At 41.2% G+C, this 22737-nt stretch overlaps 1 protein-coding gene across 1 annotated transcript in view; it reads left to right on the top strand.

Moving 5' to 3' along the window:
- The first annotated feature begins 307 nt into the window (after window positions 1–307).
- Window positions 308–22737, top strand: part of NECAB1 (N-terminal EF-hand calcium binding protein 1) — a 54290-nt gene continuing 31860 nt past the window's right edge. Inside the window, exons 1-3 of the mRNA XM_052703375.1 lie at window positions 308–476; window positions 3565–3589; window positions 13222–13330. Of these exons, the coding sequence (XP_052559335.1) occupies window positions 435–476; window positions 3565–3589; window positions 13222–13330 (176 nt within the window). The 5' untranslated portion in view covers window positions 308–434. The remainder of the gene's footprint in view (window positions 477–3564; window positions 3590–13221; window positions 13331–22737) is intronic.

Below are 22737 nucleotides of genomic sequence, written 5' to 3' on the forward strand. Positions count from 1 at the left end.
CATAGGATCCTATTTTCAAGCCCATTTGCTTTTGGTTATCATTACGTCCTTAACCGAGAAGTAAAAATATGTTTGGTCCTCATTACCTATCCACACTCCAAGACTACAGAAGAGGCTTAACCCAAAACTGACCCAGAGAGAAATGTCAGAGTGCCGTCTCTCAACACAGGATCTACCGCATCCCTCGAGCTCCCCTCCAGCCTCTTTTGGGACATTTTTTCTTTTTCTCTCTAATGATTTGCCCAACCCACTGGAGGGAGCTCACCCTCGGCACCAACAGACGCACACAGGACCCAGCCCCCGGCGGGCGGAGCTTGCGGCCCGACCCCCGGCAAAGCATCCAGCCCCGGGGCCGGGACGGGGCCGGGGGGCGGCGGGTTTCCCTCCGCGGTCCCGGCGCTGCTGCGTGCGGTGGCGGCGGCTGAGACGGGCGGATGGCGGCGGAGCTGGGCGCGGGGCTGCGCATCTTCCGCGATGTGAGTAGGCGGCAGCCTTGCCGGGACCCCCTGCATCATTCCCAAGCATCTGGGGATGGGGGTGTATTTATTGCTGTGGGTTTTTTTCTTTGCCTTTTTTTGTTGCGGAGCTACGATTTCCTCTCCTGTGTGGAAGGAAATGAAGCTGAGCAAGGCTATGGGTCTTTCCCTTTTCTCTTTTTCCTTTTCCCTTTTCCCTTTCCGTTTGCCTTTTCCTTTTTCTCTTCGCTTTCTCCTTCCTCTTTTCCTCCTGTGTTGGAGAGTGAGTTTGCTGCCAACAGTGTGTCTGTATCAGGAGAGCAGGTTAGCAAGAGAGGCACTGGGTGAAAAAACCATCATTTGTCAAGCTGCATTGCTTGGCTTTTTACTTTATTTTTTTCTGGGCTTTCCTCTATAGAGTATCTCACCCTGCAGAAGTGTGGAGTTTTTCCCAGTGTGTCCTGCTAGAGCCTGATGGGTTTGAGGTGCTGAGTAGACCTGAAAGGGAAGCCTGGTGAGGGAGCAGCCCAGCATGTGCCCATCCTGCTCCTCCAGGTGCAGTGCTGGACCGTCAGCTCAGCCCCTCAAGATGCAGGTGCAATACTTGTTGTCTAAGCTTGCTTGGCACCGAGAGTTCCTTTGGACTAAGGCAAGCACTGCATAAAAGGCAAACTCCATCCCCAAAATCTCTAACGTATCCTCTGCATTTCTTGAGACTTGAAAATCTTCATACCTGCCTATCTACGTACCTTCATAGCACTCAAACACTACCACCAACTGTGATCTACTTCAGACCAACTCTTATATCAGAGTTAATCCACAGTATCTGCTAGAAAGGACATGTGTATTAAAGCTTGTTTTCAGGATCCTCTATCTACATGTTTTATCCAATATGACCACGTTAGCTGTAGATGTCCCTGTTCATTGCAGTGGGGTTGGACTAGATGACCTTTAAGGTTCCCTTTCAATTCAGAAGAGTATATGATTCTATGATTAACGTCCCCAGGTTGTTGCCCAAATTATTTCAAGCAAAATCAAACCCACGTCTGCTCATCTAATAATTTCTCTAGGCTTCATAAGAACTTCTTTAAATCTCTTCATCGAGTTACTGTTTCCATTTGAGTGCATAATGAAAATACAGCAGTCTTGATTTCTAGTGCAACCTCCTCCCTGCTTTTGTGTCAAAATACCTACCATACATCCAAACTATTTTAACATTTTTATATGGTGGTGGTAGTGTTATTTTCATTAAAAAGTATTTTTATGCAGATTTTTTTAGCCAGTTTTGACCTGTATCTTTGGGGCACCTCTAGTCAATTGATGCCCCCGACCCTACACACCTATAAGCCAAGATGGAATAAACAGCACTCTTGGTGATGTAGATCCCTTGCCCCAGGTGCAGTGTGCATCCCTACTGTAGCTGCACCATACAGCTGCACCATACAGAGGCTCTACTGCTTGTGACAACGGCCATTTTAATCTGTTAGTAATGAACCTGCAAGGTGAGCAGCAGGACTTCAGCTCTGCTAGCACCTTTGATATGCTTCTGGTGGTGGGCACCCATCATTCCTTTGAATTGCCTGTAATTGGGCAAAACAAAGCTCAGTTCATCACTTTAGATCTCACAGTGCTGTCTTCAGACTTCACGAATCTGTCAATTTCCAGCTGAAAAAACCTGCAAAATCATTCAACTCTGTGACTTTCTTTGCCATCTCTGTGCACATACAGTTACTAGCTATGGAGCATGATGGTTCAGTGGGCAGTATTGGTAGTAGGTGGGTGGTCAGAAGTTTTTCCAACATTAATGATTCCATGATTCTATGCCATTTTGGCTGATAGATACACTGACATGCATGCTGACTTTTCCTCCAGGTGACAAGAAAGGAAATAAGAGTGCTTGGCAATGACATGGGAGAAAGACCAACAACAGTCTCCCAAAAGTCCAGTTCAACTTGCCAGGAATCCAAGACCCATTAGGAACCATGGAAAAAGATTTTATTTTATTCCAACAGTTCTTTGAATGCTCTTTCCTTTGCTCTGCTCTTAGCCAAAAGTTTTGTGTCAGCATTAGGAGGAAATTTCCAGTTTAGAGTATAAACTTTAAAACCCCAAACAGTCCAATCCTCATACAGAAAACTAATTTATCTGGAAATACAAGGAGGGAGGGTGTCATCCTGATAAGCCTCCTTCATACTGCACATGATGTAAACTGACCCAGAGGAAAGTTCAGCTCAGAGGTCATAAACGAAATCCTGTTGTTGGTCATTGTTTTGTCATTTCTGCCCTGACACCATATGACAGAATTCAGCAACAGTGATGATCCAGCAGAAAGTGGCAGCTGAATCCTCAGGTTTTTCATTTAGTTGCAGCACTATAAGCAGAGCACACTTCTGCCATTGGCAGCTAATCAGCAAAACCACCTCACCCCAAGAATGGGGACCTATCATAAACTGCTGATCGAGGAGTGTGCTGTGGTGGTGGTACCTGCACTGAGACCCCAGGTGAGATTCCACTGGTCTTCACTGGGGGCACCTGCTGGGGCCCTTCCACAGCCTTTGCATGAGGAGACCTTTCTTCCACCTCTGTTTCCTATCATCAGAGGAATCCTGAGATTTGCTCCCACTCAGCTGACACTGCTGCCTGCCACCCCCAGTCTGATCACTGTGTGCTCCCCAGCTCCTCTCCTGCTTCTCCCTCCACACACCCAGACCCTGAGTCTTTCTCTGCACCTCAGATGTTCAGAGCATACCCCAGCTGCCAACTGCCCTTGTTCTGCTTCTCTATACGGCTTCTCCCATCCCCAAGTCCATAAGCACAGCAGTTTTGTGGGATCAGGTTTTGTGCCTGGACATGATCCCTGTAAGCCATATGTAAACTAGTAAATAAAGATGGTTCCTAGGGGTTTGGTTTATGTGCATGCAGCACAGGAGGAGTTAAAGAAAGCAATTTTGCAAGAGAAGAATGGAGATACACTGAAGGCTTTTCAATTTTTATGCAGCATTCTGGAATGTGAATGTAGCACTTCAACTGTGAATGCCCATTAAATACAGCCTTATATGCTCTGAACTCGTATCAGAAAAGTAATTGCTTTCTCTCTTTTTTCATTTAGATACTGAGAAGAGCAGACAAGAATGGTAAGACCAGTCACCTGTTTCCCTCTTCCCTTAGGGAAAAATACTCATCACTGATACAGCCTTTAAATCGTGCTTTAAACATCTTGATATGAAAACCAGCCATCTCTCACGCCATTTTATGTTTTCTACAGGTTTTGTGCAATGTGTATTGTGCACTGATTCTCCCAATGGATTCCTTAAGAACAGATCTTTTGCTTTCACAATTTAGCATGTGTGTTTGATTTGCACTTCTGGTGTATGTGGGAGTTTTCATAATGACATTCTGTTACCAAAAAGTTTTGATCTATTTGGTTCTAGCTTTATTTTATTACTTTTTTAAAACACTATAGGCTATATCCAGCAGTCAAATTTGCATTCCCTCTGTTTGTGTTTGTGTTTGTTCTGTATGTCAGTAGGCAGAATAAAACTTTAAATTCAACTTGTGCATTTATAACACAAAAGTGAGGTTTTTATTACATTATTGATTGAAATTTTTCCCCTGGTGCTGAAGACAAATCTTCTTTCCACATATGTCGCTCCCCTGTTTGAATACAGGAAGTTGGACCATGTAAATCTTCACACATTTTGGCTATAGCAGGGGAAGGGCCTGGCCATAAAGGCCACAAGGTTCATCACAGGAGTTTTGGCTGGTGTACGTATTCGTTGTCTTGGACCTGTCTTTAACTCCTTTTCTCATCTCTGCACTACTGTCCAGTTTTGGTCAAATCACATTTTCATTTTGTGCCACTATCCTATTAGAAAAATGATGTCACTGCCACAATGTGAGATTGAGTACTTCTGAGACTATGAAGTCATACTACAATTACCATAATAATACTTATGCTATCACACATTATTAGGTAACCAGAGCTAGATCACACAAGACAGGAAGAAAATACAGGCTCCCAATTACTTATCACTGTAATGCTAATGTATAAGAAGTAGGGAAACCAAAGTTCTTAGAAAAGCTCAGGCTGCACTTTGGCATTTTCCTGTGAGCAGTGCCAGACCCACGGCTCAGTGCTTACCCCTGGCAGGTTACTCCCAGTCTGTCCTCAGAAAACAGATATTGTGCAATTTTGATAAAGCTCACTCTGGTAAGTGAAGGCACAATGACCAATTTTCTCAATGAAAGAGAACTTTCGAGGAAGACCTGCTGGGCACTAAAGCAGCTTCTGTACATTTGGATGATATAGCTGGGGAACATTGGGTAGCCATTAGCTGTGGCAGTGTGTTTCTGCCCAAACTTGTGTGCAGCAACTGGTATTTCCCACTGAACTACAGCAGTCTCATTCAGAGAGCTCAGGGGCACAAAACCAGCCCAATGTAAGGTTTTTTTGTAGTGATTTTTTGTTATCTCCCTCAGATCACCAAAGACTCTCAAGTGCAGTGATGAATCAAACTGAATCCCAACGTGTGGGATGTGTGGGATGCTGGGAGAGGGATGAAAGAGGACCTTCACCAGCAGTGCCTTGCCAGCTTAGCTTCACACCAACTGCAGCATTGCCAGCAGGCTGCTTGTGGCTTTTGGGGAGATGCTTATGTTTGCCTGAAGATTGGTACGAGACTGAGTGCATGGTACAAAGCAGCAGTCAGTGTCCCTCTTGAGATCTGAATGTGACTGAGCATTATCCAGATGATTACTCAGTGACAGATTTTCTATTTCCTCTCCTAGTCAGCCCTGTAGCACTCATCCATGGCCAGCTCCTGCTGAATGCCACTGTGGCCATCAAGAGCCCTTGGGGCTTCAAGTCTATGTCCCAACATCTGAATTCATTCTCTGCCCCAATCCTATTGGATCCACAGCACTTTAATGGTGAGGAGGACTTCCAGTCCTCCTTCTAGTTACTCCCCAGTTTATTACTTACACTTTTCTATTAGAACAGAGGAAACTTCTCACAATCAGTGACGAACTTGCTTGTTCCAGTAGCCGCATGAGCCCTAGAGACTTTGGTCACTGGAGTTCACAGCTATACATGGATGCTTTACAGCATAGTACTGGAGGAATTGAGATCAAGCACTCCAGTTCTATTAATTTAAGTCTATAAACTGGAAGTGGTTTCATATGTGCTTAATTGTGTTTGCTCAACCATCAGTAGCCTGTGGGACTTCCACTTTGCTAATCTAGCAGAGGTTAGTGCTGAATTATTAAGGAGCAGATTTGTTTTAAGGCCATGATATTAAGTAACTGCTCTGAAATGTTACTGGAAATTTGAAGACATACCTAATATGTTTACACTGTTGTCAACACAGATCATTAGCTTTCATTAATGAATAGGATAGTGGTAGGACCAGAGGGAATGGTTTCAAGCTACAGCAGGGGAGATTCAGGCTGGACATTAGGAAGTATTACTTTTCAGAAAGGGTGGTCAGGCACTGGAATGGATGCCCAGGGAGGTGGTGGAGTCACCGAGCCTGGGGGTGTTCAAGGAAAGGCTGGATGTTGTGTTGAGGGACATGGTTTAGTGGGAGCTGTTGGGAATAGGTGAACGGTTGGACTGGATGAGCTTTTAGGTCTTTTCCAACCTTGGCGATTCTACGATTCTATGATTCTATAGGATAATTACATTTCCAGTCACCTTTCTGTGCTACAGAAACCGAGTGTTGGCTTACAGTAACAAATACCAATTTGCTGTTCAGGATACTGTCTGTTAAGCTCTTCTACACTTCTCTCAGAGCTGCCATAATAATTCTATGGGATTACAATACCCCCAATGCAACTAATTATAAAATCCCTTCTTGTTGCTTGTTTGACAGCCATAAAACAATGCAATCAAAATGTTGGATCAAACTGAAAAATAGGCTACGATAAGAGAGGGTGTTCTTACTCTGAATTTAGGGATTGTGTGACTTAAGGCTTGCCTTAAGCAAAGGAAGGACTGTTTAAGAGCTACAGAGCTGAGAAATCCTGCTGAATTTCTGTTACTCAGAGACATGACAGTTGCTTATGACAGATGGGTTTAAGTGAGAAACTACTTTATCAAAGTCATTCTCCTCATTTAAAAGAAGGCATATAAATTTTAATTATATTGTGGTGGCGGCTTCTTTCTCTGCCATCATTCTGTTGCCATTCCAATTCTGGAAATATCTACAATTTCAACAGGATGATCAGCTTCATAAACTCTGTCTGTAGGTTGTATTTCATGACTGAGCAGCTCCACTCTGTATGGATCAGATAAACGCTTTTCCTGCAACTGAAAGAATCATATGATTTTCTGAGAGAAGGAACTTGGCATGGAAAAGGAATGTCACAGTTTGAAGAAATATATGATTCATAATATTGACAAAGGCAACAGAAAATCCTGAGGAATAAAAACAATTTCATAAAGGTGAGATGTTGCACACTGACCTATCTGGAAAGGAGAGGTTTCGGTTTTGCATGTCAAAATGAAGTTTCGGTCTGGTTTACTTTACAAAAATCCCTGTGTTCAAAGTATTTGACACAGAACTTATTTTGAAAATTCCCAACTGAAAGTTCTTCATTTATTTCATTTCTTTTGCTACTTACAACAACATCAAACTCATGAAATTCCTCACAAAAAGTAAAATCTCCTCCCCACTTAGCAGGGGAGAAGTAAGGTATGCAAACTGGAGATAATCTACTGAAGGCACAGCTCCTCATCTTGCAAGCGTAGCAGTTTTTTTGTCAAAGTCTTTCTGCTTTATCCTCTCAGGATTTTTCTTGAGGGGAGCATGGCTGCTTCAGGTCTATTCCGTATGGAGGTGGAAAGAAATGGCTACAAGCATAGCAGCATGCTTGCCTGGCTACTGAGTCTCACAAGTTAAGAACCTGTGCTTGATTATGGGCTTGTTCCCCCCCAACCCTGGGATCAAACCCAAGCAGGAGTTAAGTAAAACTGTTCTAATACAACTGGTTTGAAAAGGTGGTTTGTATGCAGATGCTGTCATTGATTTGGAAATACCACTCAACTGTTATGAAAAAACACTGAGCACAAGCTTTGTCTCAGACATCTCTGAAGCTCCTAAGAGAGAGAGATTTGAAAACGCTGATGGTAATGATTTCTATAGAAGCAGAGACTTTCTGAATTCTGGATTCCCCACCCCACCTCCCCAAATCCCTCAGATGCTGTGGGGCTGGGCCCTGCATTCCAGTGTCCATGAGTGGGTCCAACCCTACTGCCAGGAGTAGGGCTGCCACCCACCAAAGGAGGCTGCCCAGGGCTCCAAACAACCTGACCTTGAACACATCAGGGATGAGGCATCCATAGCTCTCTGGGCAGCCTGTGCCAGCATCTCACCACTCTCTCAGTGAAAAATTTCCCCTTAACATCTAATCTAAATCTCCCTTCTTTTAGTTTAAAGCCATTCCCCCTTATCACTACCTGCATAAAAAGTCATGCTGCAGTGAAAACAAACAGGGTTTGGCATAATCAGTAGACAACAGGTAATCATAAACAGATATTAAGCATCACTTAGTATTTGTATTTTTTCACATTTTCACATATTTATATTCTTTCACATTTCATAAGTTCCATTCCAGTGGATTTTAAGATTCCAAATTTTACTATTTCTATTAAAAAAAAAAAAAGTGCCGACTTTTAGATTCCAGCCTTCTTCCTATTTATCCTACTCTGCTGGAACCACACAGTTACATGTGCTTCTCCTGCACTAGATTCTATTGATTGAATCTACCTGATATGGCTCGAAATCATTATATCTGGTTATATCAACACTTGATGCAGATCAGAGTCAGTGAAAGCACAGAATCTTTAAAGCTTCAGATTTAGTACTTTTTCTTACACATCCTCTTATGTCTGAAATCTGGAGGATATTGCTAGCCAGAAGTGAAAAATGGGGGACAGTGGGAACTGTTTGGTTGCCTTCAGGCCTTTGCCATTATCTCTGCAAGGTACACTGCTCCCCTGATCACCATAACCTCTGAAATTTATTATTTTACCAGCACTTCCTTTGTCTCATTCCAGTCTAGGTGCCATAGGGCAACAAATTAAGTTTTTTCAAGTCTTTGAATCTGATTCTATCTTCACCCCTTTCCTGCTTCCTCTGTGTATATCGCTGAGAAATGCCAGTATCTTTTAGCACTCAAGTGCTCTGATTCTAGCATCTCATCGATCCAGTAGTTATGGACTTGCAGTCTGATTGGGCGGGCACAGTTCTATTGTCTGTGCTTTTAAATTCCCATCTCAACAGGTTGAATCCTGGGATCAGTTTTAGTTTTCCTTCCCTCAGCTCTTCTGATTGCAGTAAGCTATATGAGCCATCTGATACTGCTCCTGCTATGGAAACATTGGCTGGAAGCTCATCTGTGAAACATGTAGATTACTTTTGCTGCTGGAGGCCTATGCTGAATGAACAAAGGCAGTATCTGCTGGGAAGGGCTCACAGTCCTACCCAGAAGTGAAAAATAGGTGACAGTGGGAACTGTTTGGTTGCCTTCAGGCCTTTGCCATCACCTCTGCAAGGTACACTGCTCCCCTGATCACTGTAACCTCTGTGGGCTTCAAACTCATCATTTGCCATTATCTTTGGGAATGGAGAATCCAAATACATCAAAGGTACCTTGTTCTGTTTTGGTTTGGTTTGGTTTGGTTTTTTTGGTTTTTTTTTTTGGTTTTTTAATTATTATTTTGTTTTGCTCACTGGGGTTATCTTTCAACTCAGAAAGAGAGTACAAATGTGGCTTTCTTTTGTCAGATACACTGTAGTCCTTTGAAATCAATTAGACAAGATAGACAATTTGCAATGTCTCCTGGCTGCCCAGGGAGGTGGTGGAGTCGCATTCCTTGAAGGTGTTCGAGAAACATTTAGATGTTGTACTAAAGGACATGGTTTTGTGGGGAAATATTGGTGGTAGGTGGATGGTTGGACTGGATGATCTTGGAGGTCTTTTCCAACTTTGATGATTCTATGCTTCTATTGGTAGGAACATCTGCCAACATCCCCCTCTTGATGTCGTGAGTCAACATCATAAAATAGAAGGCTTTACTCTTGGAGCTACATAGGGAGATACATTTTATTGTTTATACTGCCAGTCAGGAACCTTTGAGCTCCAAGGAGGTTGGGGAACTATGCTTGTTTTTGAAGAAACTTCACAAATACGCAAGAGCAAGCAAGGCTTGCAAAACAGCTCCTGTGAGATAATGTTGCCAAGGCAAACACTGCTGAAGGCTGAAGGATTTGTCTGGTTTGTCCAAGGGATGTGCCTTCGGAAAAGTTTATCTTCCATGAATCACCCATCCCCTGTCACTTTGCCAGTGGCAAAGACTGAAGTATCTGTAACAGACGGTTCAGCTCTGCTGCTTTGGAGCTCTTAAACCAGACAGTATTTATCTGGAAGCTCTGCGGGCAGTGAACCATGCCTCCAGGGAGGGAGGACTGAGGATATGTGATGCAGTCTTTTAAATTAAGGCTCATGCTAGAAGCTGGGAAAGCAGTTGGCTAGGCAGAAGTCTTCAATTAAACAGTAAAAGGAACACTTGCTAGGGATTGGGCCTGAACTTCATCTTACTCAAGAGGAACAGATCTACCCTGGCTCCCACTTACAGTAGCAGACAGTTACACTTATACCAAATGAGAGAAATGCCTCAAATAATCAAGTTGTTGTTTCAGTAAGTGTAGCTGCATGAAGTCTGTAAGTAACCAAATATGTTCAATGCTCCTTAGCTTTTGCCAGCAACAACCTTACTGAAGTATCAGACTGGCTTTTAAAACTGTTACTGAAAATAACAGTGATGAATCAAAAGGCAGTCTCTGCTGTTGGATAATGAAATACAAAGCAAACAGCTGATGTGCCCAATCTGGCAGTTGGCAGTTCATTGATTTTGTGGATTGATGTAAAACCAATGATCCTCAAGAACAAAGATAAATAGGCAGATGTTTCAGGTTCTGTGTCACAGCCAGGCTGCTCTGTGAGTAAACACATATGCTTAATACAGGAAAGTTGCCAAAAATCACTGCTTCCTTGTGTGTGTGTAGCTCACACGAATCCCCTGCGCAGCAGAGGCTAAAGTTGCAGAGGCAATTTAATTAAATGATAAATTTTGTCGGCATAAGCCAAAGAAAGCATAGCTGTGAAAAGCAGCTTGTTGGTATTTGTACTCTGCAACCAGTGCCAAATGGCAGATGTATTTAGATTCTCAATTAGGTAATCATGGCAGTTCTGTCAAAGGGAGTTGCCTGTCTTCGCCACTTCAACACACTTGTGCCATCTTGACTTAGATTTCTTATAGATCTTGCCTTTTCATTTTAATCATAATGATGATTATTGCCAGCTACAATCTGTCTTTTCAAGTGGAAACTTTCAAAATGTTTTTGTTGAAACAGACACTCAATTTGTCCAATTTTGAATCCTCTTGAAGACAGCACATTTGAAGTCATATATACAAATCAAAGAAATTATGAAATAAGAGCAAGTAAGAGATTGAAGATATTCCCTAGCTCTGCCCTTCAAGTGAGCATGCTACTGCAGAGCTCACAGTTACAGGATTCAGACACTGCCTTTGTAATGGATGCTTCACTGCTGTAAAATTAGGCTGCAGTATTGTAAACTTGTTGGGTGTTAAGGGCATCTCAGCCTTTTGCTCTACCGTTGTTTTGTGTCCTATGAGTGATAGGCTATGTTGGACTGTAGTCCATTTCAGAAGTCAGAATTTTCATTATTTTTTTCATTTAACTAATTCCCTCTCCTCATCCTTGAATCATATTCTCAAGAAAAAAATAATCATGGTGTCTAATTAGAGGCCAAGTTAGTAGACTCCAATGATCCCTGCATCCAAGAGTCTTACTTACAAGAATAAATGATTGCCTGATTCTGCTGCTTCTGTCAATGCAGTCATGGCCATCCTATGGGTGGGACAAGCTATCCAAACTATGACACATTTTATCAATTTCTGATTCTCTTAATTAAAAGAATAGGAAAATCTGTTTATTAGAAAGTATCTGCAGCTTAGCAGAATGAGTAGGATTTTTTAGACGTAAGGAAGTAGATGTAGTTCAGATGTAAGGAAGTAGAAATACCATCCCTACTTCAGCAAAATAGTGTAGTATTCATTTAGAAATTAGAAATCCTTTAGAAATTAGTCAGGATTGTGCACAGTTTGACAAAAGGAGGGCAGAGCCTCAATCTAAAGTGCTAACATCCTGAAAACACCAATTAACCACTTCCTAATACATCTCAGTGATTTTGTCTCACGTAGACAAAGGCTTGCTATAATTAAAGTGAAATCAAGAAAATGACCTGCTAAATAATGCAGTAGAAGTTGTAACAAGGACTCTTTCCTCTTCAATCAGCATACATGCTATTACTGTCCTTCTAAATTTAATCATATGAGACTTCTCCTTGCTTCCAGTTTCATCAGCCCTGAAGACACCTCCTAACTACAGGGAGATGTATCGATGATCAGGATTGACAAGATCATATTGGTGGTGATCGAGATCCATGTGGTTATGATTGTTCTTGTTCCCAACAAATGGTAATAGTAGGTACTTAGACAATATAAAGTCAAATTTTTTTATAGCTGGGCTCCACTATATGTTACATGATCAATTTGAATACTGCCTTAATATTTGGCTGACCTCTGATATATGCTCAAAACAGTTTTCTCATTGCGTATTTTTGGTGTCATCTCCAGACTAGTCACATGCTGTCAAATATAAAACATTATTTTCTATACTGACCAAGAAGATGAACTGAAATTCTTTCCATTGGAAGAGGACACGGAGCTGGCTTCTTACTCACAGAATCACAGAATCATAGAATGGCCCAGGTTGGAAGGGACCTCAAGGATCATGAATCTCCAATCCCCTGCCACAGGCTGGGCCACCAACCTCCACATTTAATACTAGACCAGACTGCCCAGGACCCCATCCAATGTGGCCTTGAACACTTCCAGGGACTGGGCATCCACAGCCTCTCTGGGCAGCTTTTTCACCACTCTCATAGTAAAGAATTTTTTTACTCCATAAAAGTCAAACATTTCTTTTTTCTTTTGTTAGTTCTATACCAAGCTTGGGGCTTTTTTTTTTTTTTTTTTTTTTTTTGAAAATCGTAATGCTGCAGACCAGTGCAGTGTATTGATTAACATTGCTAGCCACACAGGAGACCCTACTGCTATTGAATTGTGCACTCCCTTTCATTCTCCTTTTTAAGAGGCAGGAAGCAGTAGAAAAGGAAAATAAATAGATAACTATAAATAGCTGGAGTAATCTTCACTGAACCAACATGTTCCTTCAAGAAATTATTGGTTTTGTAGTTTCCCGAGGTTTCTTTGCCCCAAGAGGCCACTGATATTCCATGCAGAGGTGAAGACATGGACATGGGCCAAGCAGGAGGAAGGGTGGGGAGGATGGGAAGAAGACACAGTGAATGGGATCAAGGCAAGGACAAGAAGATTGTCTTGATGTGTTTGGCAGTAGAGACTTACAAATCCAAACTATCTTTTTTGGAAGATGAGGAGGAAGATTAACAGAGCTGTCAGTCTAACTGAGAATTCTTGTACAACAGCTGATGCATTTTACATCATATTATTTACATGTCTTGAATATAAAGTTTCTACATTTACTATGAAGAGGTAGTGGTTGGTGTTTTTTTTTAATAGCTTCCTCTTTTGTCGCATGGACTAAATGAGCAGAACCATAAACAAAGCTGACACTTTCTTCTTATTTTCTTTTTTCAGATGATGGAAAACTGTCCTTTGATGAATTCAAAGCTTACTTTGCTGATGGAGTTCTGAGTGGAGAAGAACTGCATGAACTTTTTCACATGATTGATACACACAACACAGAGTAAGTGTCCCCTTCTTACACTCAAAGTGCTACTCCCTGCACCTGAGAATGGAAAAAGCCATCAGGGTGATTTTAAACTCTAGGAAGAAGGCTTCTTTAGGAAAGCTGTACTGTCATTCTGCTCTAAGCTGTTCAGCTGCACTGTTTTTAAACTCTTTAGAAATATCTAAGTTCTGATGTATGTGATTTGCAGAGCAAATTTTCTATGCTTTCCTCTCATGTTAATAAGGAAATGATGCTATGGCCTCCAGGATTTAATCCTCCAGGATTAAATATCAGTTTCTCCATTCTTTACCCCTCTTCACTGACTCATTACCTGAGACGAGTACTTGACCAGATGTTGAGCTGGGAAAAAAGTAACCAAAGCACTCATGAATAACAAAGGACAGAAAAAGACATCCCATCTGGTGCTGGTTTGGGAACGGTGCTGATGTCATCTCTTGGGCAATTTTGATGTCTTCTTTATGACTGGGCTAAACAAGACAACAGATTGGCAACACTGCTTGTTGCTTTCAGCAGATCAAATATTATGCCACTGCATTCTCTCTTAAGCTGTTTTTTTCCTTATGTATAGTGATTGAAGAAGAGAATGGTTTTCCTTTTTATTTACTTTCTGTCCATCTGCAGTTATTCACTACAGATCTCCCAGTTACTGCTAATCAGGATGGTATTATCAAGGTAGTGGTTTTTAAATTGAACTCTGTGTGTCTTAGTTGCAGCTGGGACGGACTTGCTTTCTTTAGAGTGTCTGGTATGATGCTGTAGTTCAGATCTAGGAGAAAAACAATGCTGATAACACACCAACATATTTATAGTTGCAGCTATGCAATGTTGTGCAGTACCAAAGCAATTCTCAGTGAAGGGCCCAAGGATCTGGGAAGGAACAGAATTAGACAGCTGATGGAAGGAGTTTTGAAAGGGGTGAGAGTTCACCTTGCTCTCTTCCATTGCTCAGGGAGTGAACTGGGCATAGTTTGGGGGGGTGATGAGCAGTGGCTTGGCATCATTTGTTATAGACATTCATATATATATGTAATTATTTATCATGATTATTCACCTTTTCATTTTCTCTATCTTAGTAAATAGTTTTATCTCAACCCACAAGTTCTGCTTTTTTTCCCTATTCTCTCCCCCATCCCATTAAGAAATGGGGGGAGGGAGCAAACGACCACATGGTGCTCAGCCACCCGCTGGCTTAAATCACAACACTGTAGTCAAGGAGGTTGCTTGTTTCTCTAGCTGAGGGGTTGTGAAGACATCAGGCAACCATCATGGCATGGGCTGTGGTCCCCCTTACAAGCAGTGAGCATGCAGTAAGTCAGTACTGCTTTCCTTAGCTGCCTACAGTGAGACAGTGTGTATGAAGATGCTATAATGGCCCAGCTTCCTATGCTTGCCATAACAAAAATAAAGACAATGTGATAATATAACAGGAACTTACATCATTTAAACTCTACTGTGTCTCTGGGTTTATCTTTCTACAAGGAAACAAAATAAGTTCTTCCTGGCAGTAACCCTCCTATGTTTTTTTCTCCTTCACTTGTCAGTGCCACAGCACTGCATCTTTCCTTGTTCCCTTTATCCTCAGCTTCTGCTGCTCCTCCTCTGGTTCAATCCAGAACAAAATGGAGGCATTGGCATCCTTATCCCAAGGCCATCCTAAAGCACCTAGTGTTAAAGGCTCTCATTAGTGGAATGCCACAAGCACAGAGAAGCAGCTTTCACTGATAGATCACTTACCTTAACAGACGGTATGGGAGGACAACAGGAGGTTTTGTTTTACTGTAAGAAAAGAAATAAAGGCAGTTGTTATTTCCCTAATTTGTCAAAAGCGTTTAAGTACTTGAAATTCAAGGAAGAAAATGGCTGAAATACTGCTGAATTTTTTAGGCACCAGGTAAAGAAGAAATAAATGTAATATTTTAATATTCTCAATTTTCTTAAAAACAGTGGCTAAGGCTGTGGAACAAAGACGATGCAAATAGTCTATCTATATGCCAGCAAAATGAGCCACATGCTCCTTGGAACACTGTGGGAATCTGATTATCAGATTATCCTTCACACAAGTTTTTTAGCCTTTATTAAAACGTTCATGTTCCCTTATACGTGCTTGACAGTCAGTTTATGTTACCACCATTGTACATATCTACCTTTGTTGGGCAAATATCCTTAGTAAGTGTGTGAGATCTTTAAAAAAAGATCTTAAGGATGTTCTATTTTTTTCTTTCCCTGGATGTTTTCTTTTTGTTTGTAAAGCTTTATTATTATTATTATTTGAAAAATATTTTTATTGTAGAAGTTGTATTAATTGCAATCTTTAGAGCTTTTCCTCTGTACTGGAGAACACACAGATCTGAAGAATATATAGTAAAATGAGAATAACATTATGATTTTTCTCCTGGGAAATATATGAGGCTTTGTCGAAGGCCAGTGTTACTAGCTGACAGTAGGTAATACATGGCAGACATCAGAGAGGGATCATTCTCACTCTGAGAAAAGCTTGGCAGAAAGCATGGTACAAAAGTCACAAAGAATACGTGCTGTGAAGGATCAGGTTTTCATCTCTCTCAGAGGACTGAACAGGTAGAAGACTCAGGAAAACCACTAAATCACTTTTTCCAACCAGAAGTGTATTTATTTATTTGTTTATTTACTTATAACTTGTCACAGAGTAGAACCTAGATATAGATAATAAGAAAACATGCCTTAATTTAAAACAGCAATAAGAAGATTTTGAGTGTTTTTCCCAAAGTCTTTAACTGATAAAAGGCTTGATGCCTGACTTAGAGCTGGAAAGCACTCTATACTACTTGATATTTCTCTTTAATAAAGGGAAATACACTTTAAAGGCTTTCCTTAGCACCTTTTTGCTTTTCAAAACCTTGTCATAAGACAGCGAGACAGAGCATGCCAAATATCAGGTGGGTATAGAAAAGAGAAACATCTTGGGCAGTGTAATATGAATTCCTCATTAGGACATTCCAGCAAAAATCACATGAAGCAGATATAATGAGGACAAAACTTTACTCACTGGCATTTGCAGAAAAGGGCAGATTATGTAAAATGTCTTAAATTAACCAGTTGGCTAAGAAAAGCAGCAAAATGCTCACTGAACCTTAGGAAGTTCTGTAATGTAAGAATTTGGAGAAACGTGCACATATTAAACAATCCTAAAACCATCTACTATGCTTTCATTCTCAAACAGTCCAAGGGAGTGAAGCAAAAATTGTTGTCTCTGCCTGAAATCACCGAGGAGTTTATGATTGATCACAGAGCTCTTGGAACAGGTCCAGAGGAGGACCAGTAGCATGATCAGAGGGCTGGAACACCTCTCCTATGAAGAAAGGTTGAGGGAATTGGGCTTGTTTAGCTTGGAGAAAAGAAGGCTCCGGGGAGACCTTGTTGTGGCCTTCCAGTACTTGAAAGGAACGTACAAATAGGAGGGAGAACGACTGTTTGCATGGGTGGATAGTGATAGGACAAGGGGGAATGGTTTTAAACTGAAACAGGGGAGGTTTGGGTTAAATATTAGGAGAAGTTTTTCACACAGAGGGTGGTGACACATTGGAACAGGTTGCCCAAGGAGGTTGTGGATGCCCCATCCCTGGAGGCATTCAAGGCTCTGGGCAGCCTGGTCTTGTGGTTGACGACCCTGCACATAGCAGGGGGCTTGAAACTAGATGATCTTTGAGGTCATTTTCAACCCAGGCCATTCTATGATTCTGTGATTCTATGAATGTTATATAAAGATTGAGGTTGTGCAGCGTTCTCATACTATAGTGATTTATACTGCATGTAAATGCCAAGGACAGATAGGTAAGGGAATATGTCTTGATCTTCCCAAACATCTTCGGTGTACTTCAAAATTTCATTTTGTCAGAAGAGCAGACTTAGGGTTTTTCCTGCCTGCATTAAATGTTTTAACTCTGCCAGCACTCAAAACCTCATTTTCTTTGTATGTTAGTTTTTGTGCTGTTATGTGCAGATCAAGCAAGTGGCCTCAGACTGATATTCATGGACCACAAGCTCAGGAAACCTGAATTTTCTTTGCACCTCAGCTACAGCAAACTTTCAAAAAGCAAAAAATAAAATTCAATGTATAAGAGACTTCCACTAGGTTAACACCTTGAAGGGAGCTAAATTAACCAGCTATTATAAAATTCCATTACTCAGGTCCTAATGTCAATCTGGTGGAAGAAGAGAATTAGAAAGGTATTATTATTTTTTTTTTTAAACCAAGACAAACTATTGTAATGTACCTATTACAAAGCAGACAGACTATGGAAGACCACTAAAATGAGCAGCATGATATTAGGATGGTTGAACTGGATGCTCTTAGTGGTCTTTTCCAGCCTTAATTTTTAAATATTTCTGGTGTTATTTCTTCTTGCTCTTTTGTTTCTTGGCCCTTTTGAATCACATGGCAGTGCATAACCAACCCAAATACCCAGATATTTCTCCTATAGTTGCATATAATTGGTAAAATAAGTGGTATTTCTTATTGCAGATGTGGTATTTCAAGCACTTTAATAAGCAAGGAATCAGAACTGTTTGAATTGGAAGGGACCCTTAAAGGTCACCTACTTTGATTCTCCTGCAATGGAACAGGAAAAACAGCTTTTGTCACAAAATTCAGTGATGAGCTTGTCTACATATCCTAAGACAAAAGAAAAGAATGCAGGAAGTTATACTGCCTTTTTATATAGATCTTAAAGAACAAACTGTACCATTAGCATGACTTCCAGACAGTCTGTGTCAATCTCTATTGTATTTCCCAAAGGTGTCATTCGCCTGCATCTCACCTACTTCTCTGTAGACAGCTCTTTACCCAAAGGTATGCCCTGTGTTAGTTGTGGATGTTGTAGCTGCAGTCCTTGTGTAAGAGAATGCTGAATGCTATCAGTTTTTCAAAAGTGAAATTTCAGCATAAACATTTTTTAAGTCAATTCTTTAAAAGATGATAATGGCAAAATATATATTTACAATGCCATGTTTCTCTATATATTCTTTGCTAGCATTTGCAAACATCTGTGGTGTGACTGGATCACTTGCTAAAGGCATATTTATCATGATCTCTAAATGTTTGTCCATAGGATTAGTTCTATCTAAAAAGTAAAAATAAGATAAATAGTCATAAAGTCAGGCATAATTTCCATATCTTTACAATCTCCGCACAAAAGTGCCATGGATTTCAAGCAAAATAGAGAGTATTTTGGTATTTTAATAGTCTCACTGGGGTATATTTTGCTATTCAGTGACTTGTTATAAAGCTTTCATAATACCCAAACTAGGAGTGTAAACAAGCAGAAAACTATCAGCCTTATCAACACTGCACTGATCTGTGGCAAAGACCTCTCCTACCAGATTGTTATCACTATTTTCAGAAGAGGACTTGAGTATTTTTCACCTTACCATAGTTCCAAGTTACAAAATTAATAAAATTTTCTATGAAGCATAGATGAAATATTGTAAAACACATTAAGGATAACTCTGACTCATTTCAATCAGTTGTTAAACTTACTATTTCCCACCCAAACCTCTGCATAAATTATCAGATTTGACAGTTCTACAGTGAAATGGCACGTGGGCTCTAATATTGGTTGCCATAAGGCAAAACACAAATGCCACACTTCCTTGAAATGGTTAATCTCTCTGTGAGTTGGTTTTAGCATTCACTGCAAAAGCAAATCTTGCCTTTGCTCTTATCCTTTTTCCTTCCCACCTCCCCCTCCCCCAGTAACTTTCACAGAAAATGTTTTTAGCATAATGGCAACCTCAGGGGAAAGGTGTCAGAAGATAATGAGAATATTTGGCAAAGTTACAAACTAAGAGATATGCAGTACATCTCGAGGGGATTCAGTCTGCAGTGCTACCAGAGAGATGGTGTGATAAATGCTTCACTGATTACTGATTCATATGAGTCAGTGGGGAATCAGACTTGTTTTTCTCATTTTTCTTACTGGGAAAATGAAGTCCTCAGCCAGTACTTTAATTACAAGGTGGGAGGGACGCAAGGAGTGTTTAGACAGACCTGGGGCACATGCAACCTCTTAAAGGCAGGTATCCCATTGAGCCTTTGTGTGTGGCACAAGTTAAAGAAGAAAAAGCATGTACAAACCAGAGACAAGTTTGGTGTGGGCCTGAGAAACTTGGGCACCTACAGCTCCAGGCAGATGCTGGGCATCTGGGATAGTCCATCACACTGGGTGTTCATTAAATGAGGACACATGTACAGTTGTATGTGCATAGATCAGCAGGGTGTCTAAGTCTCCCTAAGTTAGTGAAGTAAGAAGTACCTAAGAAGTAGCTCTGCTGACACAGATTTCATTATTGTTGTTCAGGCATAAGGCATTTAAGATACTCCAACCTGAGACATCTGTCCAGAATAGACAGGACGACACAGGAGAAGCAGCTGGATGTAAGTGAAGGCAGAAAGATGCTTGAGCAGCTCAAACAACACTGGATGCCTGTGTTATGCCCTATTAATTAAGTTCCTTCTGGCTGGTTCACTGCAAAGTCCTCAGCTGCAGAGAATTCACTGAGTCTCCTTTTGTGGCAGGGTAGCTTGAATGCCCAGTGCATACATGAACATCTGCCTCCAAGGTTTGGAGGCTCACAGCATACTAATCTTCCTGTCCAGATCTTCATTAGCCACTGCCCTAGTTCCTCCCTTGGGTCATAGAATTATAGAATCATAGAATCAAAGAACCATAGAACGGCTTGAGTTGAAAAGGACCACAATGATCACCCAGTTTCAACCCCCTGCTATGTGCAGGGTCGCCAACCACCAGACCAGGCTGCCCAGAGCCACATCCAGCCTGGCCTTGAATGCCTCCAGGGATGGGGCATCCACAACCTCCTTGGGCAACCTGTTCCAGTGCATCACCACCCTCTGTGTGAAAAACTTCCTCCTAATATCCAACCTAAACCTCTCCTGTGTCAGTTTAAAACCATTCCCCCTTGTCCCATCACTATCTACCCTCATAAAAAAACATTGTTAAAAGGGTCAAAAAGAGAAGGGCTGAGAATGCTCTAATGGCAAACTCCAAAAGGATGCTGACTTGATATCCAAGAGCAAGATGTCATCACTATCCTTGCAGCCATGGGAACCCATCCATCTGCATTAGCCTGTGCAATGTAACTGCAGTGAAAGACATGTTATATGGGACTACAGTTCTTCCTTCATGACTCTGGCTGAAAAAACAACTCACTGGTAATTTGACAGCAGTCTGTAGCAGCACTTATGGATATTGGTCCTTGGATATTTTGTTTTTGTTTCACTCACTCACTGCTGCTCATTTATTGCTGTCCAATACAAGTACAATGAAAAAATAATGAACTAGGAAATATGATCAAGAAACAAAAAAGACTGATTAAAAAACAGTATGAGATAGTGACAGGCTCTGTAATAACACGATGTGCAAGTGAGCCAAAAGTATTTTTTTTCAAAATTGAATTATTCAGTACAAAGAAAAAAAAAACAACAACAAAACACAAAGGAGGAAAATATACGTTAGCTTTTGCCCATTTTTAAAGCTATATTTTTGAGTGAACAGCAATTTCAGGTACATGGTGCAGCCCTGACATGAGGAAGGTGTGTTTGCTGCTGTTTGAGAGATGTAATTGCAGGTATTGACTTCAATCTTCAGTCTTTTAAAGATGGTAGCTACAAAAATCAGTTTGGAAATGAAGTGCAGAGAAAAAGGGAAAATACTGTTCAGAATGAGTTGATTATACAGTTCAGCATTTCATGACTGAATAAAAGAAGTGTAATGAGTGATTGACAGGGTTCTGATGCCAACACAGAACCTCCAGTCACACAGACAAGATGCAAATAGAGTTGCTTGGAAATTTTCCACATGAATGGTTATTTTTAATGTAAAATTCAGTATTCTGCAGAAAATAAGAGACTCAGTCACATGGGAACGATCAAAATGTAACAAGCCATTTCAATTCCATTGTCCTAAATGGAACTGACTTACAAGGTTTCATTTCAGATCAGTTCTCCAGAAGACATCAGCAGTGAGCTCACTGTTAATGGTAGGGGTAGCTTCCATTTGAGAAAAATTGTTTTGGAACAAACTCCAAAGTTGAAACATCGTTATCATCTCCTGAAAGGTGAAAACCCTGAAGTGTATCCCACCCATGGTAAAAGAGCCATCATCATGCTGACTTTTGTCTCCCTGTTTAGGCTGATGTGATTCAGAATGTGCTGGCAAATGGTTCTGCAGCCACTGCACAGTTCTCCAGAGATTTTAGCATCCGCACCTTTTAATAACATTAAAAAGCGCTTTTAGAAACACAGGCAAGTGTGCTGTAGTCATTAAGGTGGCCAGCCATCCATGAAGTATTTTATTCATTGTATCTTGCCTAATGAGAAGGGCAAGGGTGTTTTTTGGGGGGGAAGTTGCTGGCAGGAAAAATCCTTTACTCTCCCCTCTGTCCCTGCCACATGCAGAGCAATAAGTGACAACACTGAAGTTATAGCTTGGTCTGAAGTTAACCATAAGCAAGCTGTGCAGTTATTTAGTGCAGCAAAATCTGGGACAGTAACACAGCCCACAGCCCCACTGCCCATCTCAGAGCTGCAAAACCGATCTGTATTTGAGAAACCAGGTGATGTGAGGTCCAGTTAGCCCTGGGGCTGAAGCAGTAATGTGTTCAGGGAAGCAAGAAGTTTGGCTTTCCAGGGATTGGTTCCTGAGCCCTGTTTCATTTTGCCCCCTCTTTCTTCCCTTCCTTGTGTAATGCATTGGGACAGGCTGCCAGGGAAGTGGTGGAATCACCATCCCTGGAGGTGTTCAAGAAGAGGGTAGATGTGGCACTGGGGGCACAGTGGGGAAGGGTCAGCAATTGGACTAAGTGATCTTAGTAGTCTTTTCCAAACTTATTGATTCTATGATTCTATGATCTCATTTATAGCAGAAAGCAGCTTTGCCTCCAATTGTAAGAAACTTTGAACAAACCTGAGCAAAAAAACTCATTGCTGTTCCAAAGGAGATATTAGGCAGAATGTCCTTAAAATGCAAGTGCACATATTCTAAGTTTCCTTGACACAACACTCTCTGTAGTGTTGGAGCAAGTATCTCATTTGGCTGACTTGAAGTGGGATGTTATGCAAGCTTGCTGCAAAGAGCTCACAGCTTTTTGGCTGAGAACATCCACAGATGACTATTCAGCTGCCCTTGCACAGTTATCATGACATTCCTTTCATTCACAAATTATATGCTTCTGCTTAACAACAGGAGATGCCAGCCTTGAGCTTTCCTCTCTGAAACCAAATTTATCAGAGATGTGCAAATGGGCACAATAAAAGAGTTGGTTCAAGCCTTTGAAATCAATCCTTCTCAGTCCTGAGAATGGAGACCTGACACACTATCCTTCTTCAGTTACAATTGTAGAGGCAG

Source organism: Tympanuchus pallidicinctus, unplaced genomic scaffold (assembly GCF_026119805.1).
Source record: "Tympanuchus pallidicinctus isolate F22 unplaced genomic scaffold, pur_lepc_1.0 scaffold5, whole genome shotgun sequence".
NCBI lineage: Eukaryota > Metazoa > Chordata > Aves > Galliformes > Phasianidae > Tympanuchus > Tympanuchus pallidicinctus.